Consider the following 21031-nt stretch of genomic DNA (forward strand, 5'->3'; position numbering starts at 1 on the left):
GAGTAGTATTCCATCATATATACCAAAATTTGGTTGTCTATTCACTAGTTAATGGACATTTGGGTTGTTTCCAGTTTGGATCTGCTGCAAACATTTGTGTACAGTCTGTATGACTTATGTTTTCTTTTTTCTTGAGTAAACATGAAGGAGTAGAAATGACTGAGTCACATAGTAATTATACATTTAATTGTTAAAGAAAATGTAAAATGTCTTTCTTAAGTAATTGTATCATCGTACTTTCTGGAAGAGACTGTAAAACTCATGTTCATAATTCTGTAAATGTTTGGTGGAATCCTCCAGTTAAACTATCTGGGTCTAGAGATTTCTTCTTTGGAAGTTTTAAAACTATGAATTAAAAATTTTTAATGGTTATAGGACTATTCAGATGATCTATTTCATTGGGTGGTTGTTTTTTTTTAATTCACTACGACATTGTCTGATTTTACATTCCCATCAGCAATGAAAGTTCCAGTTCCTCCATATTCTTTTCAACATGTGGTATGGTCAGTCTTTAAAAAATTTCAACCATCCTAATAGGTGTTCAGTGGTATCGCATCATGGTTTTAACATGCATTTCCCTATTGACCTAATGATGTTGAACATTTTTTTATGTTTGCCATTTGTATGTTTTCTTTGGTAAAGTGTCTATTCAAATATTTTGCTTATTCTTTAAAAACTGATTTACTTGTTTTCCTATTATTGAGTTATTGAGTTTTGGGAGTTCTTTATATTTTATATATATATATATATATGTATAATACAAGGTCTGTATCAGACATATGATATACAAATATTTTAACTCAGGCTGTGGTTTTTCTTTTCATTCTTAACAGCATCTTTTAGAAAATCATAAGTTTTTAAATTTGATGTTCAGTTTATTGATTTCTTTTTTTTATGAATCATTGTATCTAAGAAATCTTTGCCTAACCTAAGATTACAAAGATTTTTCTCCTCGGAATTTTATAGTTTCAGCTTTTAAATTTGATTATAGCCCATTCTGAGTTAGTTTTCTTCTGTGGTATGAGATGTGAAGTTCCTTTTTTGCCTATGTATATCACATTGTTCCAGTACCATTGCTGTCCTTTCTCCACTGAATTGCCTTTGTAAAATAAATAAATTTATCTGTATAGGTGTGGGTCTACTTCTGGGCTTTCTATTATGTTCCATTGATCTACTCACCTATCTTGACACCAGTGTCACACTGTCTTAATTGCTGTAGCTTTATAATACGACTTGAAGTCAGGTAATGTTAGCCTTCCAAGTTGGTTTTTCTTTTTCAAGATTGTTTTGACTATTCTAGGTTCCTTGCGTGTCCTTATACATTTTTGAATCAGCTTGTCAATGTCTACATACAAGCTTACTGGTATTTGGGTTGTGTTCAATCTGTAGATCAATTTTGTAAGAATTTACATCTTAACACTATTGAGTCTTTATACCTGCAAACAAAATATATCTCTGTTTATCTAGATTTTCTTAATATTTCTCAGCAATATTTTGAATACTTCAGTGTACAAAATCTTCTCTCTGGCACTTTGCCTTGCAAATTCTCACTTCCTTGCCTTTCCCATACTCCCAACTCAATCTTCTCAACGTAGGGATACTACTGGGTTCCACCTGGGTTCCCCTTCCTGCACTGAGTCCTGCAAAACTCTGAGCTGGGACACTCATAGGGCTAGCCTCATTTGTTTTTTTCTGTCTCTCAGCATTCACTGTCCTTCACTGCTGGATTTCCAATGCCTTTAAAACTACTGTTGCATGTATTTTTCCTACTTTAGTTTAGTTTAGTTTTGTTTTTACTTGTTTCAGGCTAAATGAGTAAAACTAGTTTCGGTGCCCTATCTTGGCCGGAATAAGAAGTAGCTGTTTGCAGTAGTATTTTAGTAGTAGTAGTTAGTAGCGGTTAATAGTAGTAGTATTTTCAGACGACAGTTTGGCCTTTTACATTAGAATTGCAAATGTATTTGTTTTTTGACTCAGCAATTCCAGTCCCTCTTCTAGGTGGTAGAGATAGAGCAGTGAACATGACAGACATGCTTCTATGTTGTGTAAAATCTAGCTTGGAGACTCAGCAAACAAAATCAATAAGTAAAACATGTTCTATGTTAGAAAGTGATAGGAAATGCTGAAGAGAAAAAAAATTAAACATGGAAGGAAGATAGGAATGGTTGGGTAGAGGGAGGCATGTCAATGTTTTAAATATATTGACCCAGAAGGGCTTACTGAGCAGAATATGTTTGATTAGAATCCTAGAAGAATGGATATCTGGAGGAAGATCAGTCTGGGTAGAATAAACAGTCAGTGCAACAGCCTCATGTATTTGACAAATAGCAAGAAATATTTGTAACAACTACTATAGTGTTTGAGCTCACAAAATGGTAGCTCTTTAGACTATTATTACTAATGATGGTGGAATTAGGAATATGACCTAGAACTGTATGGCCTCAACATTCATCTTCTTGCTGTTCAGTTACATTTTGTCTTCCTTACAATCATGAGGCATATACTCATGGCTTGTAATTGTTCATACATTGTTTCTTATCATTGTCCTGCTTTTACACAGGCTTGCCTTGTGTTCTCAATCATGTTATTTCCATGCCTATGTAGTCTGTGTTGACCCTTGCCTGATGGGATATTGGGCTATGACATTTCTCTTTACACTAATCATTGGGGGTGATTTTGTTAGTCTCACTGGCTAGACAGTGGTCCCCTTTCTCCATCACATGTGTTTCATCTCACAGTGTATGCACTTGGGCTAAAAGGTTGGTCTCCATGGAGACCGGAAAATCCTTAGGTACACATGAGACATTATATAAAAATTCTAATCACAGCTCCTTCTGCATGCCTTCAGCACTTCCTATAGCATCCAAAGCACTGTGTTGGTGCTTTTAAATTTTATTTTACTTTCTATTGAATAGGTAATGTACCATGGCATGAAATTATAAAAGAACAATGTGACATAGAAGGGAAAACACAGTTGTTCTCCCTCTATTCCCCAGCCAGTCATTAGTCCTACCTTGAGACAAACAATGTAATCAGATTCTTTGGTATCCCTTCAGAACTATTGAAAGCATATGGGCATGTAATTGTGTTTAGTCTCCTTCCATGTCCCACCCCCACCCATAGAAGGTACCTTGACAGCTCCTTTCATTCCTCTCTTATTACACCCTGTGAAGTAGGTTTTGCTGTCCCTATGTTACGGATGAGAAAGCTGAGGCTCGGAGAATTGAGGTGACTTGCCTAAGGTCTCCCAGGAAGGAAATGGAAAATCCAGGACTAATGCCACCTTTTATATGCATTTTTTCTTCCAAACTGAGAAGTGCCAGGTTCTGTGCCTTGAGCACGGTAGGAGATACCTAAACACTTACTGGTTACTAGAGTGATTAAGAAAATCTCTGATTCTTTGAATCATATTAGTATTCATGTTACAGACTCTAGATAAAAGGCCAGCAAGCATCTACTGGTGGGTAGCATTCAGAAGACAAAAACTTGATCCAGTTATTCTCTAGATATCTTCCTTCTTTCTCCACAGATCTATTTAGGTCCACCTGAGGAAAGCGCTGCACCGCCAGTGCCTCCGCCTCGGGTGACAGCAAGAAGGCACAAACCAATCACGATTTCAAAGCGCTTGCTGCGAGAAAGGACGGTTTTCTATACTTCTTCCCTGGATGAAAGCGAAGGTCAGTACTGAGGTTTGCCCTTAGCTTCTGAACGGTGATTAGAGACAGAGAGGATATTGAAGGGCAGAAGTGGTGGCATGACCATTTTTCTCTCTATAAAAGTAGATCTTTCCTGGCTCCTGAGCTTAAAAGCAGCCAGTGTTTGTAGTTTGTGCTCAGAGAGGGGATTAAGCCTTTGACAGTAGATAGGATAGTGATGAGCTTATAAAGGAAGTTACCATGTGGAGGATCCCTATAAGGCCAGTGCAGGATCCAAGGTGTTCTTAGATTTATGCCCCTAATATATTGAAATGGGTGAGCAAGGTGAATGTGAAATTTTAAATTCAAATATAGCAAACATGGATTGGATAACTACTATGTGCCAGGTACTGTGCTGGGTGAAATTAAGATACATTGCTTGCCCTCACAGAAGAAATGGAGACATAGATAAGTGAAAAAATAAATGCCTTCAATGGAATAATTGCTAGTGTGGAGAATACACCCATTCTAAATGTGCCTCTGCCCTCCTACTCCACTAAGACCATTTTTGTCAGGTTTGCCAATAATCTCCATGAGGCCAAACCAAATAGCTACAACATTGTTCTCATCATACTCAGTTTGTGAGTAGCATCTGACACAGTTGACTAACTCCTCCTTCTTGAAACACTTTATTCTCTTGGCTTTCAGGACACCAGATTTTCCTTTAATCTCACCAGATAATCCATCTCAGTCTTCTCTCCTGTTTTTTCTTCTCTTCCCAACTTTACATGTTAGAAGGTCCCAGAGCTTTTTTCTTAGTCCTGTTCTCTGATCATGTTCTTTTCCTGTATGATCTCATTAAGTTTCATGGTTTTACATATCATTTAAATGCTAAAGATGATTTCCAAATTTATCTAAGATTGATATCCTGCCTCTTTTGTCATATCAAAATTCCTGCTCAACTGTTCTCCTTGGATGACTCATGGGCATCTCAGTTTACACTGTGGAAAACATAACTTGATGCCCAACTCTTTCTTAACCTGTTCCTACTCTGGTCTCCCCCATCTAAGTAACTGGCAGCAGCAGTCATCCAGTTGCTAAGGTCAAGAACTTTGGAATCATCCTCGGTTACTCCTTTCCCCTTTTCCTTCATATTGAATCCATTAGCAATTCTTGTCAGCTCTACATGCACATTATATGCTAACTTCTACTACTGCCCACTGCTTCTGTCACTGTGAGCCACTATTATCTCTTACCTGGTACCATTGCTTGCCTTCTTCCTTGCCTATAATTCATTCTCCCTGGCAACCAGTAACATGTACATCCTTTAAAATATGGAAATCAGGATTCTGCAAGCTTCCCAAGCACATATGAGCAGCCGGCTCCCTTGCTGTCTGAAACGTGGACCTCTCTCCATTTCCAAAATGTTGCTTTCTACCAAGCTGACACTGGACAAGCTGGACGTGAAAGGGAAGTGGGTCATTATGAGAGTCGACTTCAATTTCCTATGTAGAACAACCAGATAACAAACAACCAGAGGATTAAGGCTGCTGTCTTAAGCATCAAATTCTGCTTCGACAATGGAGCCAAGTCAGTAGTCCTTACGAGCCACCTAGGCCGGCCTGATGGTGTCCCTGTGCCTGACAAGTACTCCTTAGAGCCAGTTGCTGTAGAACTCAAATCTCTGCTGGCCAAGGATGTTCTGTTGTTGAAGGACTGTGTAGGCCCAGAGGTGGAGAAAGCCTATGCAAACCCAGCTGCTGGGTCTGTCATCCTGCTGGAGAACCTCCACTTTCATGTGGAAGAAGAAGGGAAGGGAAAACTCTGGGAACAAGGTTAAAGTGAATCAGCCAAAATAGAAGCTTTCCGAGCTTCACTTTCCAAGCTAGGGGATGTGTATGTCAATGATGCTTTTAGCACTGCTCACAGAGCCCACAGCTCTATGGTAGGAGTCAATCTGCCTCAGAAGGCTGGTGGTTTTTTAATAAAGAAAAAACTACTTTGCCAAGGTCTCGAAGAGCCCATAGTGACCCTTCCTGGCCATCCTGGGTGGAGCTAATGTTGCAGACAGGATCCACTTGATCAGTAATATGCTGGACAAAGTCAATGAGATGATTATTGGTGGTGGAATGGCTTTTGCCTTCCTTAAGGTGCTCAACAACATGGAGATTGGCACTTCTCTGTTTGATGAAGAGGGAGCCAAGATTGTCAAAGACCTAATGTCCCAAGCTGAGAAGAATGGTATGAAGATTACCTTGCCTGTTGACTTTGTCACTGCTGACAAGTTTGATGAGAATGCCAAGACTGGCCAAGCCACTGTGGCTTCTGGCATACCTGCTGGCTGGATGGGCTTGGATTGTGGTCCTGAAAGCAGCAAGAAGTATGCTGAGACTGTTACTCGGGCTAAGCAGACTGGGGGTGGGGGGGGTATTTGAATGGGAAGCTTTTGCCCGGGGAACCAAAGCCCTCATGGATGAGGTGGTGAAAGCCACTTCTAGGGGCTGCATTAGCATCATAGGTGGTGGAGACACTGCCACTTGCTGTGCCAAATGGAACACAAAGGATAAAATCAGGCATGTGAGCACTAGGGGTGGTGCCAGTTTAGAGCTCCTGGAAGGTAAAGTCCTTCCTGGGGTGGATGCTCTCGGCAATATTTAGTACTTTCCTGCCTTTTAGTTCCTGTGCACAGCCCCTATGTCAACTTAGCATTTTCTGCATCTCCACTTGGCATTAGCTAAAACCTTCCGTGTCAAGGTTCAGCTGGTGGCCAAGAGATGCAGTGCCCAGGAACCCTTAAACAGTTGCACAGCATCTCAGCTCATCTTTACTGCACCCTGGATTTGCCTACATTCTTCAAGATCCCATTTGAATTTCTTAGTGACTAAACATTGTGCGTTCTAGAGTACATATATTTATATTTTGCCTGTTAAAAAAAGTGAGCTGTGTTAGCTTAGTTCTCTTTTGATGTAGGTTATTATGATTAGCTTTGTCACTGTTTCACTACTCAGCATGGAAACAAGATGAAATTCCATTTGTAGGTAGGGAGACAAAATTGATGATCCATTAAATAAACAATAAAAGTGTCCACTGAAACCATGAAAAAAATGGAAATCAGATCACATCATTCCCTCTGTGCCAAATTTTCAGTAACCTCCCTTCATATCTAGAATAAAATTTGCATTTTATTCTTCATTATATGACTGTTGCTGATTTCTCTGACCTTCATTTCTGAACTTTGCTCTCTCACTGTCTCTTTTGCTCTCTACTCTAATCTCATTGTTCTTGCAGGTCCTTACTTGTGTCAAACTTACCTAAGAGCCTTTGCATTTGCTACTCTCTTGGCCCTAAACATTCTTCCTCCAGAACTTCACAAGGCTCACTCTTTCATTCAGATGTCTGCTAAATGCCATCTTCTCATAGAGATCTTTTCTTAACATTCTACTTAAATAGTTCTTTCTCCTCCTCCAATCACTCCCTATCCCTTTATATGGCTTTATGCAACTCATATCCCCTGCTACTGTTTGTTCATGTGTTTATTATCTCTCTTTCCCGTTAGAATGTAAAATCTATTTGATTACCAGGCCCTAGAACAACTCCTGGTATACGTATCATGTATTCAGTAAATATTCTGAGAATGAATGAGTGGATGTATAAGGAATGATGAAGAGATTATCACTTAAGGGATCAACTCTTTCATAGAGGAGGTGATCTGGCATTCAGGAGAAAGTAGAAGGGAGCATTCAATGCCTGTCTGTTGTTCCATAGTCTCATTTTTACAGAATGGGTTTGTTTATTTACAGTCTCCTCCAATATAAACTCTAGGACACTTGTGTATATGCCAGAGGACACTTGTTTTTTCATACTGTATCTAAAGCATGAGCACAGTGCCAGGCATATAGTAAGTTCTTAATAAATGAGTGCAAAAAATGAATGAACTGGGTGTCAGTAGACAGAAGGTCTAATTTAATCTTGGCTACTAGCCTGCTGAATAACTTGAGCTAGTCACTTCCCCTCTCTGGACCTCAATTTGTCCCTCTGTGGTGATGAGGGCTTTGGGCCAGAAGATCTCCAATGAAGTTATCCAGTCTAGACATTTATTTTTAATTTTTAACTTTTTAAAAAACTGAGCTATAATTCACATACCATAAAATCCACCATTTTAAAGCATACATTTTAATGGTTTTTAGTATATTTTGTGCAACTATCTTATTCTAGAACATATTCATCATCCCAGAAACCCAATACTTTTAAATTTACTTCTCCCCCAACCTCTGACAGTTGCTGATCTACTTTCTGCCTCTACAGATTTGCCTATTCTGAACATTTCATAGAAATGTAACTGTAGAATATGTGGACATTTTTGGATGGCATCTTACTCTTAGCATAATATTTTCAAGATTCATCCACATTGTAGAATGTATCAGTACTTCATTCTTTCTTTCTTATGGACAAATAATATTCCTTTGTATATATGTAGCACATTTTATTTATCCATTGATCAGTTAATGGACACATGGATTGTATTCATTTTGTGGTTATTATAAATAATGCCACTGTGAACATTAATGCACAGGATTTTGTGTGGATGTCTGTTTTTAATTATCTTGGGTATATACCTAGGACTGGAATTGTAGGTTATATGGTCAGTCTATATTAAAACTTTTGAAGAATTGCCAGGCTGTTTTCCAAAGCAGTTGTACCTTTTTTTTTTTTTTTTTTCCTTCCTTGAGATGAAGTCTTGCACTGTCACCTGGGCAGGAGTGCAATGGTGTGATCTCAGCTCACTGCAACCTCCGCCTGCCAGGTTCATGTGATTCTCCTGCTTCAGCCTCCCGAGCAGCTGGGATTACAGGCACACACCACCACACCCAGCTAATTTTTTATATTTTTAGTAGAGACAGGGTTTCACTACCCGTCTTGGCCAGACTGGTCTCAAACTCCTGACGTCATGATCCGCCCACCTTGGCCTCCCAAAGTGCTGGGATTACAGGCGTGCGCCACCACACCAGGCCACAGCTGCACCATTTTACTTTCCCACCAGCAATGAATGAAGGCTCCAATTTCACCACATCCTTGCCAATACTTTGTATAGTCTGTCTTATTTATTCTAGCCATTCTCTGTGAGTGTGAATCCATCATCTCATTTAATGTTCAACACTCCCATGAGAGGTAGGTATGCTGAACTCTGTTTTATAGTGAAGGCACTGGAAGCTCAAAGATGATGAGTAGTTTTCCCAACTAACACAGCTACTAAATGACAGAATAATTTGCACTCATCTATCTTATCCTGAAGCTTATTTATTTACTATAATATCACACTTCCTATAACCTGTGTGAACACTGTTCTGAGAAGGAACCAATCCTACTTACCAGTAGCATCTCATTATCTTACTCTGAAATTTGTTATCCCTTTTGTATATAGTATGTCAGTGACTCCTTTCACCCCCTCATGGACTCCATCACATCTCCATAACTAAGCCCTGGTTATTCCACTTCTTTAACCTCTCTTGAATCCGCCTCTCTTTTCTGATGCAGCTCTAGTTTGGATCCTTCTCATCAGCAGTCCCCTAGCTGGTCTTTCTGCCACCAGTCTTTCTGGTCCAACCTATTTTTTGTTGGAACAAGCCTACTTTTCATAATGAACCCAAAGGGATGTTTAAAAATGCATATTTGATAATGCCACTTCTCCCCACCCCCAGCCCTCTGCCCCCCAAAATCATTGTCTTCTGTGACTCAAAGGCAGAGTTTGTATTCCTGAGCATGGCATTCATGGACTTCATAATATAGACCCAACTTATTTCAACAACCTCACCTCCAGCTACCCACACTTTTTCATCTATAATTGGTCCCTATGCTCAAGCCAAACCAAACTTTTCATTATATTTTCTTAGGCAAAGCATGGTCTTTCATTCCTCCAAGTTGTTTTTTGTTTGAATGCCCTTTCTACTTTGCTTCACCTTTTGTAATTCTTCAAGGCCCAGCTCAAAAGTTACCTCTTTTATAAAGACCCTCTCTAATCCTTGCAGTCAGTATTAGTACTGTCTTACTCCTAGCACTTATTTGCATGAATCTAAATGTATTATAATAATTGATTTATTTCTATTACAGTACTAGTGTGTATCCTCTCAAAGCTTCTCCCCACCTCTTACCCACCCAAAGAAGAGAGGCCTCCACTGTAAGGGTTGGCCCCATGCCTATTTATGAGGCCTCACTGTCTGATCCTGATTCTCCCTGAGGCTTGTCTGTGTGTTTTCCTGTAGAAATGGATGGCTGGTTAGGGAAAGGGGATGGCACCGAACTTTTATTACCTGACAGAGCAATGAACTGTCTCTTCAGAAAGAGTAAATAGACTCTGGAAACAGACTTCAAGATTTGAAACTTGGCGTTTCCACTTAGTAGCTTTGTGACATGGAGACTTCGGGTGCCTTAGATTTCTTATCTGTAAAATGGGGCTAATAACAATGTACTACTTTATAGAGCTGCTTTGAGGATTATATGAGATAATCCAGGTAAAGCATTTAGAACAGGGCCTGCCATGGTATAAGTGTTCAAGTAATGGTATATGTTATCTTTATCAGTATTATTCTCATTATTACTATCATTGTCACTATTATCATTATTTTTATTCACCATACCCCAGAACCTGGAAATAGTTTCCCTGCTGAAAGGCCTAGCTCTGAAGTCATCATGGCTTCTATCATTACATTTCCTATTTTCCCTAACAAGCAGAAGATACTTTCCTGAGTGGAAGGTAGCAGCCTCTCTGAGGCTGTGTATGTGGATCCTCTTTATGAAAACTGACCCTCTTGAGATGGTGATGATACTCTATGGCCTGTAGGGCACAGGCAACCTTTATTGTCTTCCCTAAGGGAGAGCAAAGATGGAGTCACTTGGCCAGAAGAAAGTATTCAGATAGGAACATGCAGCTGAGATGTTGGGCTAAAGCATGTGAGGGAAATAATTTATGTCACCATGCACTTTATTGTTTGGAGAGAGTAGATGTGCTTGAGTTACTCCTGAGTGTATATGTTTAAAGATGGCCTCTGCCGCAAGGCACGTCCTGGAAGCCAGAGGCTCTAGTTACTTGGCACTCTTGTGCTCATGTTCATGCCATTATTTGTGAGCCTTTGGTAGTTTTTTTTGTTTGATGGCCTCTGTCTGGCTGCACTTGTGCTAGGGTTAATAAATAAAGGGCTATGTGTCTACTTTGGGACAAAATTAGGGGGACTGCAGGGGAACTCCCCTTGGTTCCGGCCCCTTTGGCAGTGGCATCAGTGGTGGCAGATTCCCAAGGAGAACAAAACTGTCTAGGGAACAAAAACCTTTGCAGCAAGACTTCCCCCATGGAAACTCTTGCCTCACTGCCCACCCACCACATAATAGTGTAAGTAATAACCACCAATTAATGAGTGTCTGTTATGTGCCAGGCACTGAAATAAGTATACCATCTCCTGGAATCCTCACCACAACCTCATGAGACCGATATTCTTTATTATTCCCATTTTACTGAGGAGAAAATTTGAGGTACAGAGAGATAGGGAACTTGTACAAGGTCTCACAGTTGGTAAGAAGCAGAACTGAGATTCAGACCTGGCCACCTGGCTTCAGAGCCTGCATTTCTTTTAACATTTTATTACGAAGAATTCCAAACATAAACAGAAATTGAAAACAAACATATTGAACTCCCCACATTTCAGCATTTAAAAACATATACCCAGTCTTATTTCATCTATACCCTTACCTGTTCCCCCAACCTACTCATCATGTCATTTCATTTGTAAATGTTTCAGTATATATCTCTAAAAGAAAGGAACTCTTTTAAAAGCAAAACCACAATATCATCATCATACTTAAAAGAAAATAAAACAAAACAGTGATTCCTTAGGATCAACTATCCAGTCAGTATCCACATTCTCCTATTATCTCATTTTGTTAAAAAAAATCAGTATCTAAATAAAATCCATGTATTGCAATTGGTTGATATATATCTCAGGTTTCAATTTTCTGGCTGGAACCTCTGTTCTTTTTTTTTTTTTTTTTTTGAGACGGAGTCTCGCTCTGTCGCCTGGGCTGGAGTGCAGTGGCCGGATCTCAGCTCACTGCAAGCTCCGCCTCCCGGGTTCACGCCATTCTCCTGCCTCAGCCTCCCGAGTAGCTGGGACTACAGGCGCCCGCCACCTCGCCCGGCTAGTTTTTGTATTTTTTAGTAGAGAAGGGGTTTCACCGTGTTAGCCAGGATGGTCTCGATCTCTTGACCTCGTGATCCGCCCGTCTCGGCCTCCCAAAGTGCTGGGATTACAGGCTTGAGCCACCGCGCCCGGCCTGGAACCTCTGTTCTTAACCACTACACTCATAAAGTTTTTTATGACTATGGCAGGTGACAGTTTCTTTACAGCAGGCATTCTCAATCTGGGGTTTATTGACAGCTTCAGAAGGCTCTGTGAATCACTTAAAAATTAGTTTTCAAAATTTTGGCTATATTTGTGTGGGTTGATTTTTCTAGGGAGATGGTCCCTGGGTCTCATTAGGGTCTCAAAAGCTTTCAGTAAGTCTCAGAACCACTGAAAAACATGTACTAATGTCAGAGGAAATTGTAGACCACAAAAGCTGGGGAAAGAACAGTTGGAGGTTTCCTTCTGAGTTGGAGAAAGAAGTTAAAGTATGTTATGTTGATTAACTTAAAATTTGAGAGACCTTAACAAAATACTTTTCAGAGAAGTGGTTAAGAATTAACTGATGATGTCTTCATTTGCAAAGAATAGAATGTGCCGTTGATTGGGGACTTTAAGTATTTTTTGAATGACATATTCCTTTAATAAAACCTCTTGGTTTATTGTGGCTTATTGAATTGTGGTGGTGAAAATCATACACGGATCTTGAATTCCTTATTTGGATTGGATCTGTGGCTTTACATGAACTGGGAAGGGTAGAGAATGATTCTGTGGGATATAGTTGGTTTGTGCCACAGTGACATAACTGCTTTGAAAATGTACACAAATTTTCAAAATTAAGTATGTATGCATGTATCAAAATGAAAAGGTTTTAAAAGTTATCATTAATCTTTCCTCTTTGCACCAACTTTTCCCAGATGAAATCCAACATCAAACACCGAATGGTACTATCACTGGCAGCATAGAAACCCTCAAGCCACCACAACACTCCAAACTACCTATTCAGAGGAGTGGGGAAACTGATCCTGGGAGGAAGTCCCCAAGCAGGCCTATTTCGGATGGCAAGTTGGAGCCCTGCCCAGAGGTGGATGTGGGGAAGTTGGTGTCTAGGCTACAGGATGGAGGGACCAAGATTACCCCAAAGGCCACCAATGGACCCATGCCAGGCTCTGGGCCCACCAAGACCCCCTCTTTCCACATAAAGAGACCAGCTCCCCGGCCCCTGGCCCATCACAAGGAGGGTAAGTGCTTGGGAATCCCATGGGAGCCAGAGCTGAACCTAACTACTTTTCACCTTGAGATCCTTCTGAGTTTGGAGATATATTTAAGTGGCATTCTGTTCCGGTTTACTACCACTAATATTGGAACAGTGGGCAAGATCACAATAATCAGTCACAATAATCACTAGAATGTAAGCTCCATGAGGGCAGGAATTTTTTACCTGTTTTGTTTACCTCTATATCCCAAGTGCTATGTGCCTGGCACTGTACTAATTGCTGATATACTATTTCTCATCCTCACAATCCCACTGTAAAGAATGTATTATTATTCTTTTTTTTTTTTTTTTTTTTTTTTGAAATGGAGTCTCGCTCTGTCACCCAGGCTGGAGTGCAGTGACGTGATCTCGGCTCACTGCAGCGTCCGCCTCCCAGGTTCAAGTGATTCCCCTGCCTCAGCCTCCTGAGTAGCTGGAATTACAGGCACTCACCACCATGCCTGGCTAATTTTTGTATTTTCAGTAGATACAGAGTTTTGCCATGTTAGCCAGGATGGTCTCAAACTCTCGACCTCAGGTGATCCACCCGCCTTGGCCTCCCAAAGTGCTGGGATTACAGGTATGAGCCACCATACCTGGCCAAGAATGTATTATTCTTGGTTTTTTTGTTTGTTTTTTGTTTTTTAATTAGGAAATAGAGGCTGCTGTAGGCAAGTGACTTGCCAAAGATTCACAGCTAGTAACTGGCAGAGCTGGGAACTAAATCTAACCATGTCTCACAGGCACCAAAGTCAGCATTCTTTCCCCTGAGGCAGAACAATCATTTTACCTTCCTATAAGAAGCTGTGAATCTGTGAACCCTTGTTTTCTCATTCTCCCTTTCGAGTTTGGGAGAAATAGGGACAAATGGGCACAACTTCTGCCAAGCTCTGAACTTTTGAAATTATTGCAAATTCAAGGTGTGGCTGTCTTCAGCAAATTTAATTAACTATTACATGTTGAGACTCATGTTGAGAGATTGGGGCTAATCCAGAGGGGAGTTTTAGGGGACATAATTCCATGAAGATAGTAAGATATAATGGACAAAATAAGGATATGAGTATCAGAAAGGCTTGGATCCAAGTCTTAGCTCTTTTACTTTGTAGCTTTAAGGAATTTCACAGTATAGCAAAATGTAAAACCTTAAAAAAATTGTTAAGAATAATTTATTTGACAAATATTTATTGAGTACTGACCGTGTACCTGGTCCCATTCTACATGCTGAAGAAATGAATAAGACTTAATGAAGTCCCTGTCCTCTTGAGGTTTAGATGAGAGAGCTTGGCACACTACGGCCTGTGGACCGGATTGGGCCCACTGCACTGCCTCTTTTTATATAGCCTGTTAGCTAAGAATTATTTTTTTACAATTTTATTTAGAATTAAAAAGGAAATAATATTTTATGACATGAAAATGTTGTGAAATTCAAACTTTGTCCATAGACATAAATACACCCCTTCATTTACATGTTGTCTATGGCTGCTTTCATGCCACAACAGCGGAATTGCATAGTAGCAACAAAGACTTTATGGCCTGCACAGCCTAAAATATTAACTGTCTGACACTTTACAGAAAAAGTTTGCTGGCCTTTACCTTAGATTCTAGAGTACTACTGATAAGAAAACATGAGACCCAGAATGGGAATCGGGAGGTTGGGGAAAGGTAGAATAGCAAGGAAATGGCAGGAATGGAGTTAGTATACAAAATATTTGCCATGAATCCTTAAACACTTGGTGGAGCAGTGTCATAGATTTGGTTCCAAACTTTCTAGAACAAACAAAAAGAGAGAAACCAATGGTTATATAACTAAGTTCCTAAGGTAAAAACAAGCCAATTGTTCAGGTAAACCATAACTTTTCTGGTTTTGAGGCCAGGAAAAAATTTCTTCCATGGATTATTTCACATAACAACCTCAGTATGAACCAACGGCATTGTCTCAGAACACAATTTAGTAAAAGCTATTCAATGTGGGGATGGGAGGGGGTTCAGTATAATTTCTACAAGTCCAGTACAATTTTCACAAGTAGTTGACTCTGAATGCTCTGGTTTGATCCACTGATGCTGATGTGATCACTCATGCTATCACAGTTGATTTATTTAAGCTGTTTTCACCTTGGTTTCCAGATCTGTAAAATGGGAAGACAGTTCACCTGATAGAACTATTATTGCTAGGATTAAAAGGAATAACAAAATATCTGGCTCATAATCAGCATTCAAAATATGATACTAATTTCCCTCCCCTGTCCCTCTTCTCACTATGATTTGGCTCTTCTGGGACATAGCCAAGAAAGGGAAAACTTTAATGTAGACCTCCGCTTCCGTTTTTAAGTCATGTCATGACCTTCCTGTCAATCTGGGTAGAAGGTTGGGTAACTCAACTTATGCTCATCACAGTAAAATTTGTCTTGTCTGTTGCCAAGCCTTGAGATTGGCCAGATTCTATCAGCTCAGCGCACACAGTAACTAACTCAGCCCTTCTTCCCTCCCTCCTGCAAAGTTCAATCCCAGTGGCATTCCCCTCTTCTCCTTCCTCCAGTCTTACCCTGGGCTGCTGGCGGCAGCTACTCTGATCTAATGGTCTCAGTTAATATAAGTACTGATCTGACTTGTTCGGTATCAGCCTAACTATCTAAATCTGGGCCTCAGCTTTGCCTGGCTTCATTTTCTGCTTTCAATCAGTTAGCAACAGGCTGGCATGATGCAACTTTTTTCAAAAACCCATGCTTCCACCTTTGGCTACAGAAAGCAGAACTGAGGTGGTTTTTGCCTGGGTGGAGAACCCCCCAAACCTCTGGTATAGTTGCCTCTTTGAACCTTACCTACACTATCTATTTACTTCTTACTTCCTTCTTGCTCCCCTCCTGATTCTGGCTGCTTCTCCTAGTAGATTCCCCGGCATCTGAAGAGTTACCAGTTAAGCAAAAGCTGCACACAGCTCTGACCCTGTGCTATAACTGATAGTTGTTTGCTCCTGGTACTGGCCCGTAGCCTGAATGGCGGGATTCGAGGGAGGCAGCTGTTACCTCAGCCAGCCCAGTCTTCACCTTGCAGTTGTCACCCCATTTCAGCTCTGTTGTTTAGGACTTTGCCTGCCATCCTGAGGATCAGTACACAGGCTCCATTGTGTTAGTGAGCCAACTGTGCCACAGTCCTCCCCCATCTTTACCCCTTGCTTTGACTTAACATTTGAGTGGCCTTAACATTCTTCACATTTTTTCTCAGCAATTAAAAGTAACAAAAGCATGGTGCATGTTAAATTGCTTTTTTCCATGACAGTCAACTTTAAAATAAGAATCAATAGTGTTTGCTGATGGAATTTTATCAAGGATCCTTTTCTGTTCCAGACATGAGCTTGATACTTTCATTCTTCAGTTGCATCTAATCATTGTGATAGGCCTTATGAGGTAGGATTTACCCTCCCCTTTTTATAGTTGGAGAAACAGAGGCTCACAGACACGAAACAACTTGCTCAGAGTTACCTAGGTTGTAAGGTGCAGAGATGGGGCTTGACCTCAGCTTCTTGGGTTCAAGATTGGGACTCTTTTTCTTCATACCATATTTCTTCAGTTGCATTGGCTACCTTCTCCTTTCTATTTTTCTAAGGACCACTTACTTTTAGGGGGTACAAAATTATACAAGCATATTTTTTTCTGCCTTCATTTGACTTTATTGCCTCTTAAGTGTCCTGACTTTGCAAAAGGTAGACATGTAGCTACCACAAAAGGATTTAGGACTTCCCTTTGGGTAATGAAGAGGGAGGAGGGCTATATCCCATCTACTTTACATGTATTTGTTTATTTAATCAGGCATAATCCTTTGCAAAGGGAGAGACAAAGATGAAAAGCCATTGTCTCTGCCTTCAAAAGGTTCGTGGTGACACTGGCATGCAAGCAATCAGCCCCAACCCAATGTGATCCATGTTCTAATAGGGGTGAGAAGAAATTCTAGTAGGAGCATGGAGCAAGGAGACCTTCATTCTACCTGAGGTATTGAGATGACAAGAAAGAGCACACCATGGACTAGGACTTTATGACATGGGTTGAGGGGCCCTTCTTAGCTCCTTTCCTCTGTCTTGGCTGGAAAGGAAAGATTGCATCTGGTGGCATGCTTTTGGGCTTGTAAGGCCTTGTTCAGTCACAGAGCCATCAATTCTCCACTGAGGTGACTAATGCTATGAGTGGCATTTGCATCTGCTCTAAAAATATTAGGAACAGACTTGCTCTTGCAGTAATGGGTGTTGCTGGCCATTATCCACATTTTCTTGTTTGGACTTATGCTTTAATAATCTACTGTTTGGTTTTTATTCTCTACTTTTCTTGGAGCCTGACTCCAAATTGTTTTATAAGGATAAATAATGGCTAAGGAAGGCTTTAAGGTGAGCATGGAGGAGTGTCATAGAAAAAAAGAGATAATTCTAGGAGACTGGGGGAATCTACAAGAGGAAACAACCTCCTCCTACTCTGTGCCTTCAGGTTGGGTATAGATGAGTATAAGGAAAGGTGAAAAAAAGTTGCTAAGGTTGAATACTGATGACCACCAGGTCCCAATAAATCTGCAAATGTTAAGATTCTTTGGTTATGCTCATTTGACAGAGATTAGAGACAGAGGGAACAGGTTGGGCTTGAGAGGGAGATCAAGTTTGTAGTAAAAGCCAGGTTTTGGACTAAGGTTGAAAAGAAATTAAAAGGAAGTACAGCTTGGTGGAAAGACTACAGGCTCAAGAGACTTAGTGGTTGAAAGCTCAGGCTCCTGAATCTTCCAGATGTGAGTTTGAATCCTGGCTCTGCCTCTTCCTAGCTGTGGGACCTTAGGCAGGTTACAACCTCTCTGAACCTTAGTTTTCTCATTTGTATAATAAGGATAATATTTGTGCCCATAGGATTACTATAACAACAAAGTGAGTTCTCTACATGCCTAGCATATCAAAAGTACTCAATAAATGATAGCAGTTGTTTTGCTTTCATAGGAGACTATTACTAGCTACTTGATCTTAGTTAGGTCAGCTTTACTTCTTTGAGCCAGTTTTCTCAACTGTAAGTGGGGACAATACCAGCATCGAAGGCAAGGATTTTGCATGGATTAAATTAGATTAGCTATACAAAGAATCTGGTAAAATAATAGAGGCTTAAGAAGTGGTAGTATTACTAGGTAACAACCTCTCAGGAAATGGCAGGCATGGAAGATGGGGTGTCTACTCTTCTGTATTCAAGGCCCTTTGAGAAGCCTCAAGCCTAAAATGTAGATGGCATAAAAGAGTTCAGAGCCATATTTTCAACCCACAACCTGTCCCTACCATGCCAAACACCTAGGAAGAGGCAAACTAACCTCAAGGTCTAGCTCAATTCTCATTCTGTCCATGAAGCCTTCTGACAATCCTACCCCAGTTAGCTCTCCCTTGATTGACATATTTTGGCACCCAAGATTGGCCCTCTAATGTGGATGCTGATTTATAGTATTCACACTTATTTCCCATGAATATGACTCATATCCCCAACTCAGTTTTGAGCTCCTAGAGGGCAGGGGTCATTTGTGTGCCTTTTTTTTTTTTGTGAGAGTGTAAGGTTGGGCACAAAAGCCCTCACAAAACCCCCATGTTGAATACCGTTCAATTTAGGTTTCAGAGAGAGAAAAAGAGAGAGAGAAAGAGTGATTAGTTGTTTTAAAGCAGGTTAAGTACATGTAGAGTACTTCAAAAGCAGCCTATAAAAGTCAGCTGGGTCTAACATTTAAGTCGGTGCAGCAGGCCAGCATGGCACATGTAATAAGCCTATGTAATGAGCCTGCATGTTGTACACATGTACCCTAGAACTTAAAGTATATTTTAAAAAAGTAAAAAGTCAGTTGGGAGAGATAGAAGCTTATAGACTTAGATCATTGGCTCATTCATCTGGAAAACAGTCCAGTTCCCATGTTATACTGGTAAGGAAATGATCTGCTGAAGGTCACACAGAAAGTTAGTTTTAGTATTAAGCATAGAATCCAGGTTTCTTGACTACCAGTTACATGACTCTCCCCTTTCTGCCTCACCAGTTTGACACTGTGGCTTAACTGTGACTGAGGCACATTAGAGGCAAGAGAGAACAGCATCGGGGTCTTCAGCCAAGAAAATCCTTTGCTGCTACCTCAAAACTTGACTTGTAATGAATAATCATTTGGAGGTAGCAATAAAGGGCCCAAGAGGACACGAGGTTAATGATGTTTGTTTTCCAAGGCCCTAGGTTCATGTTCATTAGGATGTGGCTATAACTTGGGAATGAATAGGGTTCACATTTTAGGGATGTCATCTGGTTCACTCATCAAGGAAACTGATAGCCCTGGAATGGGCATGGTTTCAGATAGACATGTTTTCCAGCTCTGACAGTCCAGCATATCATTTCTTTACAATCCCCCCCTTCCCGTCCGAACTCTGCCTCCCAGCAGTAACCAGTGGAAATGGGACAGCACTCTCAGCTCTGCTACTCTGTGGGGTGCAGTGAGGAAGCAACATCATATGGCCTAGTGGTCCTCCATCTTGGCTGCACATAGCATCACTTGGGGAGCTTTTAAAAATACCCATGCTCAGGGTCTATCCTAATCAATAAAACTAGGATGTATGAGTGTGGGGTCCAGGTACTTTACAATTTTAAAGCTCCTTACATGTTTCTAATGTTTCACTAGGGTTGAAGAACAGTGGTAGTTGGGACTACATAGGTTTCAGAAATCAGATGGACTGACCAACTCTGAAGTTACTTCTCATCTCTGAGTCTCTGTTTCCTCAACTGTAGAACGGAGATAATACTTTCTGTCTTGCAAGATTATGGCCAATGTTGAATGAGAAAATGTGCATAAACCACTGAGTACAGTATCACAGTATGTGGAACAGAACAGCTGTTCAATAAAGGTTAGCTAAAAAAAATTTTGCCAGTACTATTGTATTGCCATTACTATTATTATTATAATTTATAATTTTTTATTACTAATGATAAAACAGCAGACAACTGGAAAGACAGTAGATGTGGAAACAGGAGGTGTGGGTTTCAGTCTTCACTCTGCCATTTAACCTATGGTTGTAGGCGAATCAGTTTACTTTTCTGAACCGCAGTTTCCTTCTCTGTAAAATGGGGTTAATAAGACCTATTTATTCATCTCTCTCAAGCTTATTGTAAACATTAAGCAGTTATCATCTGGGAGAGTGCTTTGAATAGTATAAAGTACATTAGAAAAATTGGATTATTATTATCATTTTGGTTATTTTTTTCTGCTGCAATTCTGTATACCCAGCCTCGTGTTAAGGGGAATGACATGTCCAGAATGTAAGATACAGACTAAATGGAGAGACAATTCATATGAGTGCAGATGAATAGTGTTTTGTTTCTTCCTTAATTAGAATACCAATCACACTATATTATCATTATTTCTTTACATATATATCTTGCTCACCAGAATGGCTAGATGGATGAATTTTTTAAAGAAACATACATGGTAATATATAAGAACTTCATGAACATTTACATTGATGTAAATTACATATACCTACTAGGGTGTTCAGAGGGTTGAGATTTTAGCTGGGTCTTGAGGAATGGTTATAATACACAGGAGACCTAAGAATAGGGACACATATAGGGCAAGAAGCAGGACAGAGTCTGACACTTACTTACCTCTGCTGTATACTAGACATTGTCTATAGGTCATCTAATTGAGTCCTTAAAATCACCTTGTGAGGAGAGTTTTTTTTTTCTTCTTCTTCTTCTTTTTTAAATTATACTTTAAGTTCTAAGGTACATGTGTACAACATGCAGGTTTGTTACATATTTATACATGTGCCATGTTGGTGTGCTGCATCCATTGACTCATCATTTACATTAGGTATTTCTCCTAATGCTATCCCTCTACCCTCCTCCCACCCCATAACAGGCCCCGGTGTGTGATGCTCCCTGCCCTGTGGCCAAGGGTTCTCATTGTTCAATTCCCACCTATGAGTGAGAACATGT

The 21031-nt window shown here is 40.3% G+C and overlaps 1 protein-coding gene and 1 pseudogene across 3 annotated transcripts in view; both read left to right on the forward strand.

Annotated features, from left to right (window-relative positions):
• Nucleotides 1-21031, forward strand: part of OPHN1 (oligophrenin 1) — a 366891-nt gene that overhangs the window by 333370 nt on the left and 12490 nt on the right. Inside the window, exons 20-21 of one of the 2 annotated variants that reach the window (XM_025373107.1) lie at nucleotides 3530-3677; nucleotides 12724-13047. In XM_025373107.1, the coding sequence (XP_025228892.1) occupies nucleotides 3530-3677; nucleotides 12724-13047 (472 nt within the window). The remainder of the gene's footprint in view (nucleotides 1-3529; nucleotides 3678-12723; nucleotides 13048-21031) is intronic. The other variant, XM_025373108.1, reaches the window with a different exon arrangement.
• Nucleotides 5060-6740, forward strand: LOC112616129 (annotated as a pseudogene). The gene has a single exon (XR_003117574.1). The product of XR_003117574.1 is annotated as a phosphoglycerate kinase 1 pseudogene (transcript).

Source organism: Theropithecus gelada, chromosome X (genome assembly GCF_003255815.1).
Source record: "Theropithecus gelada isolate Dixy chromosome X, Tgel_1.0, whole genome shotgun sequence".
Classification (NCBI taxonomy): domain Eukaryota; kingdom Metazoa; phylum Chordata; class Mammalia; order Primates; family Cercopithecidae; genus Theropithecus; species Theropithecus gelada.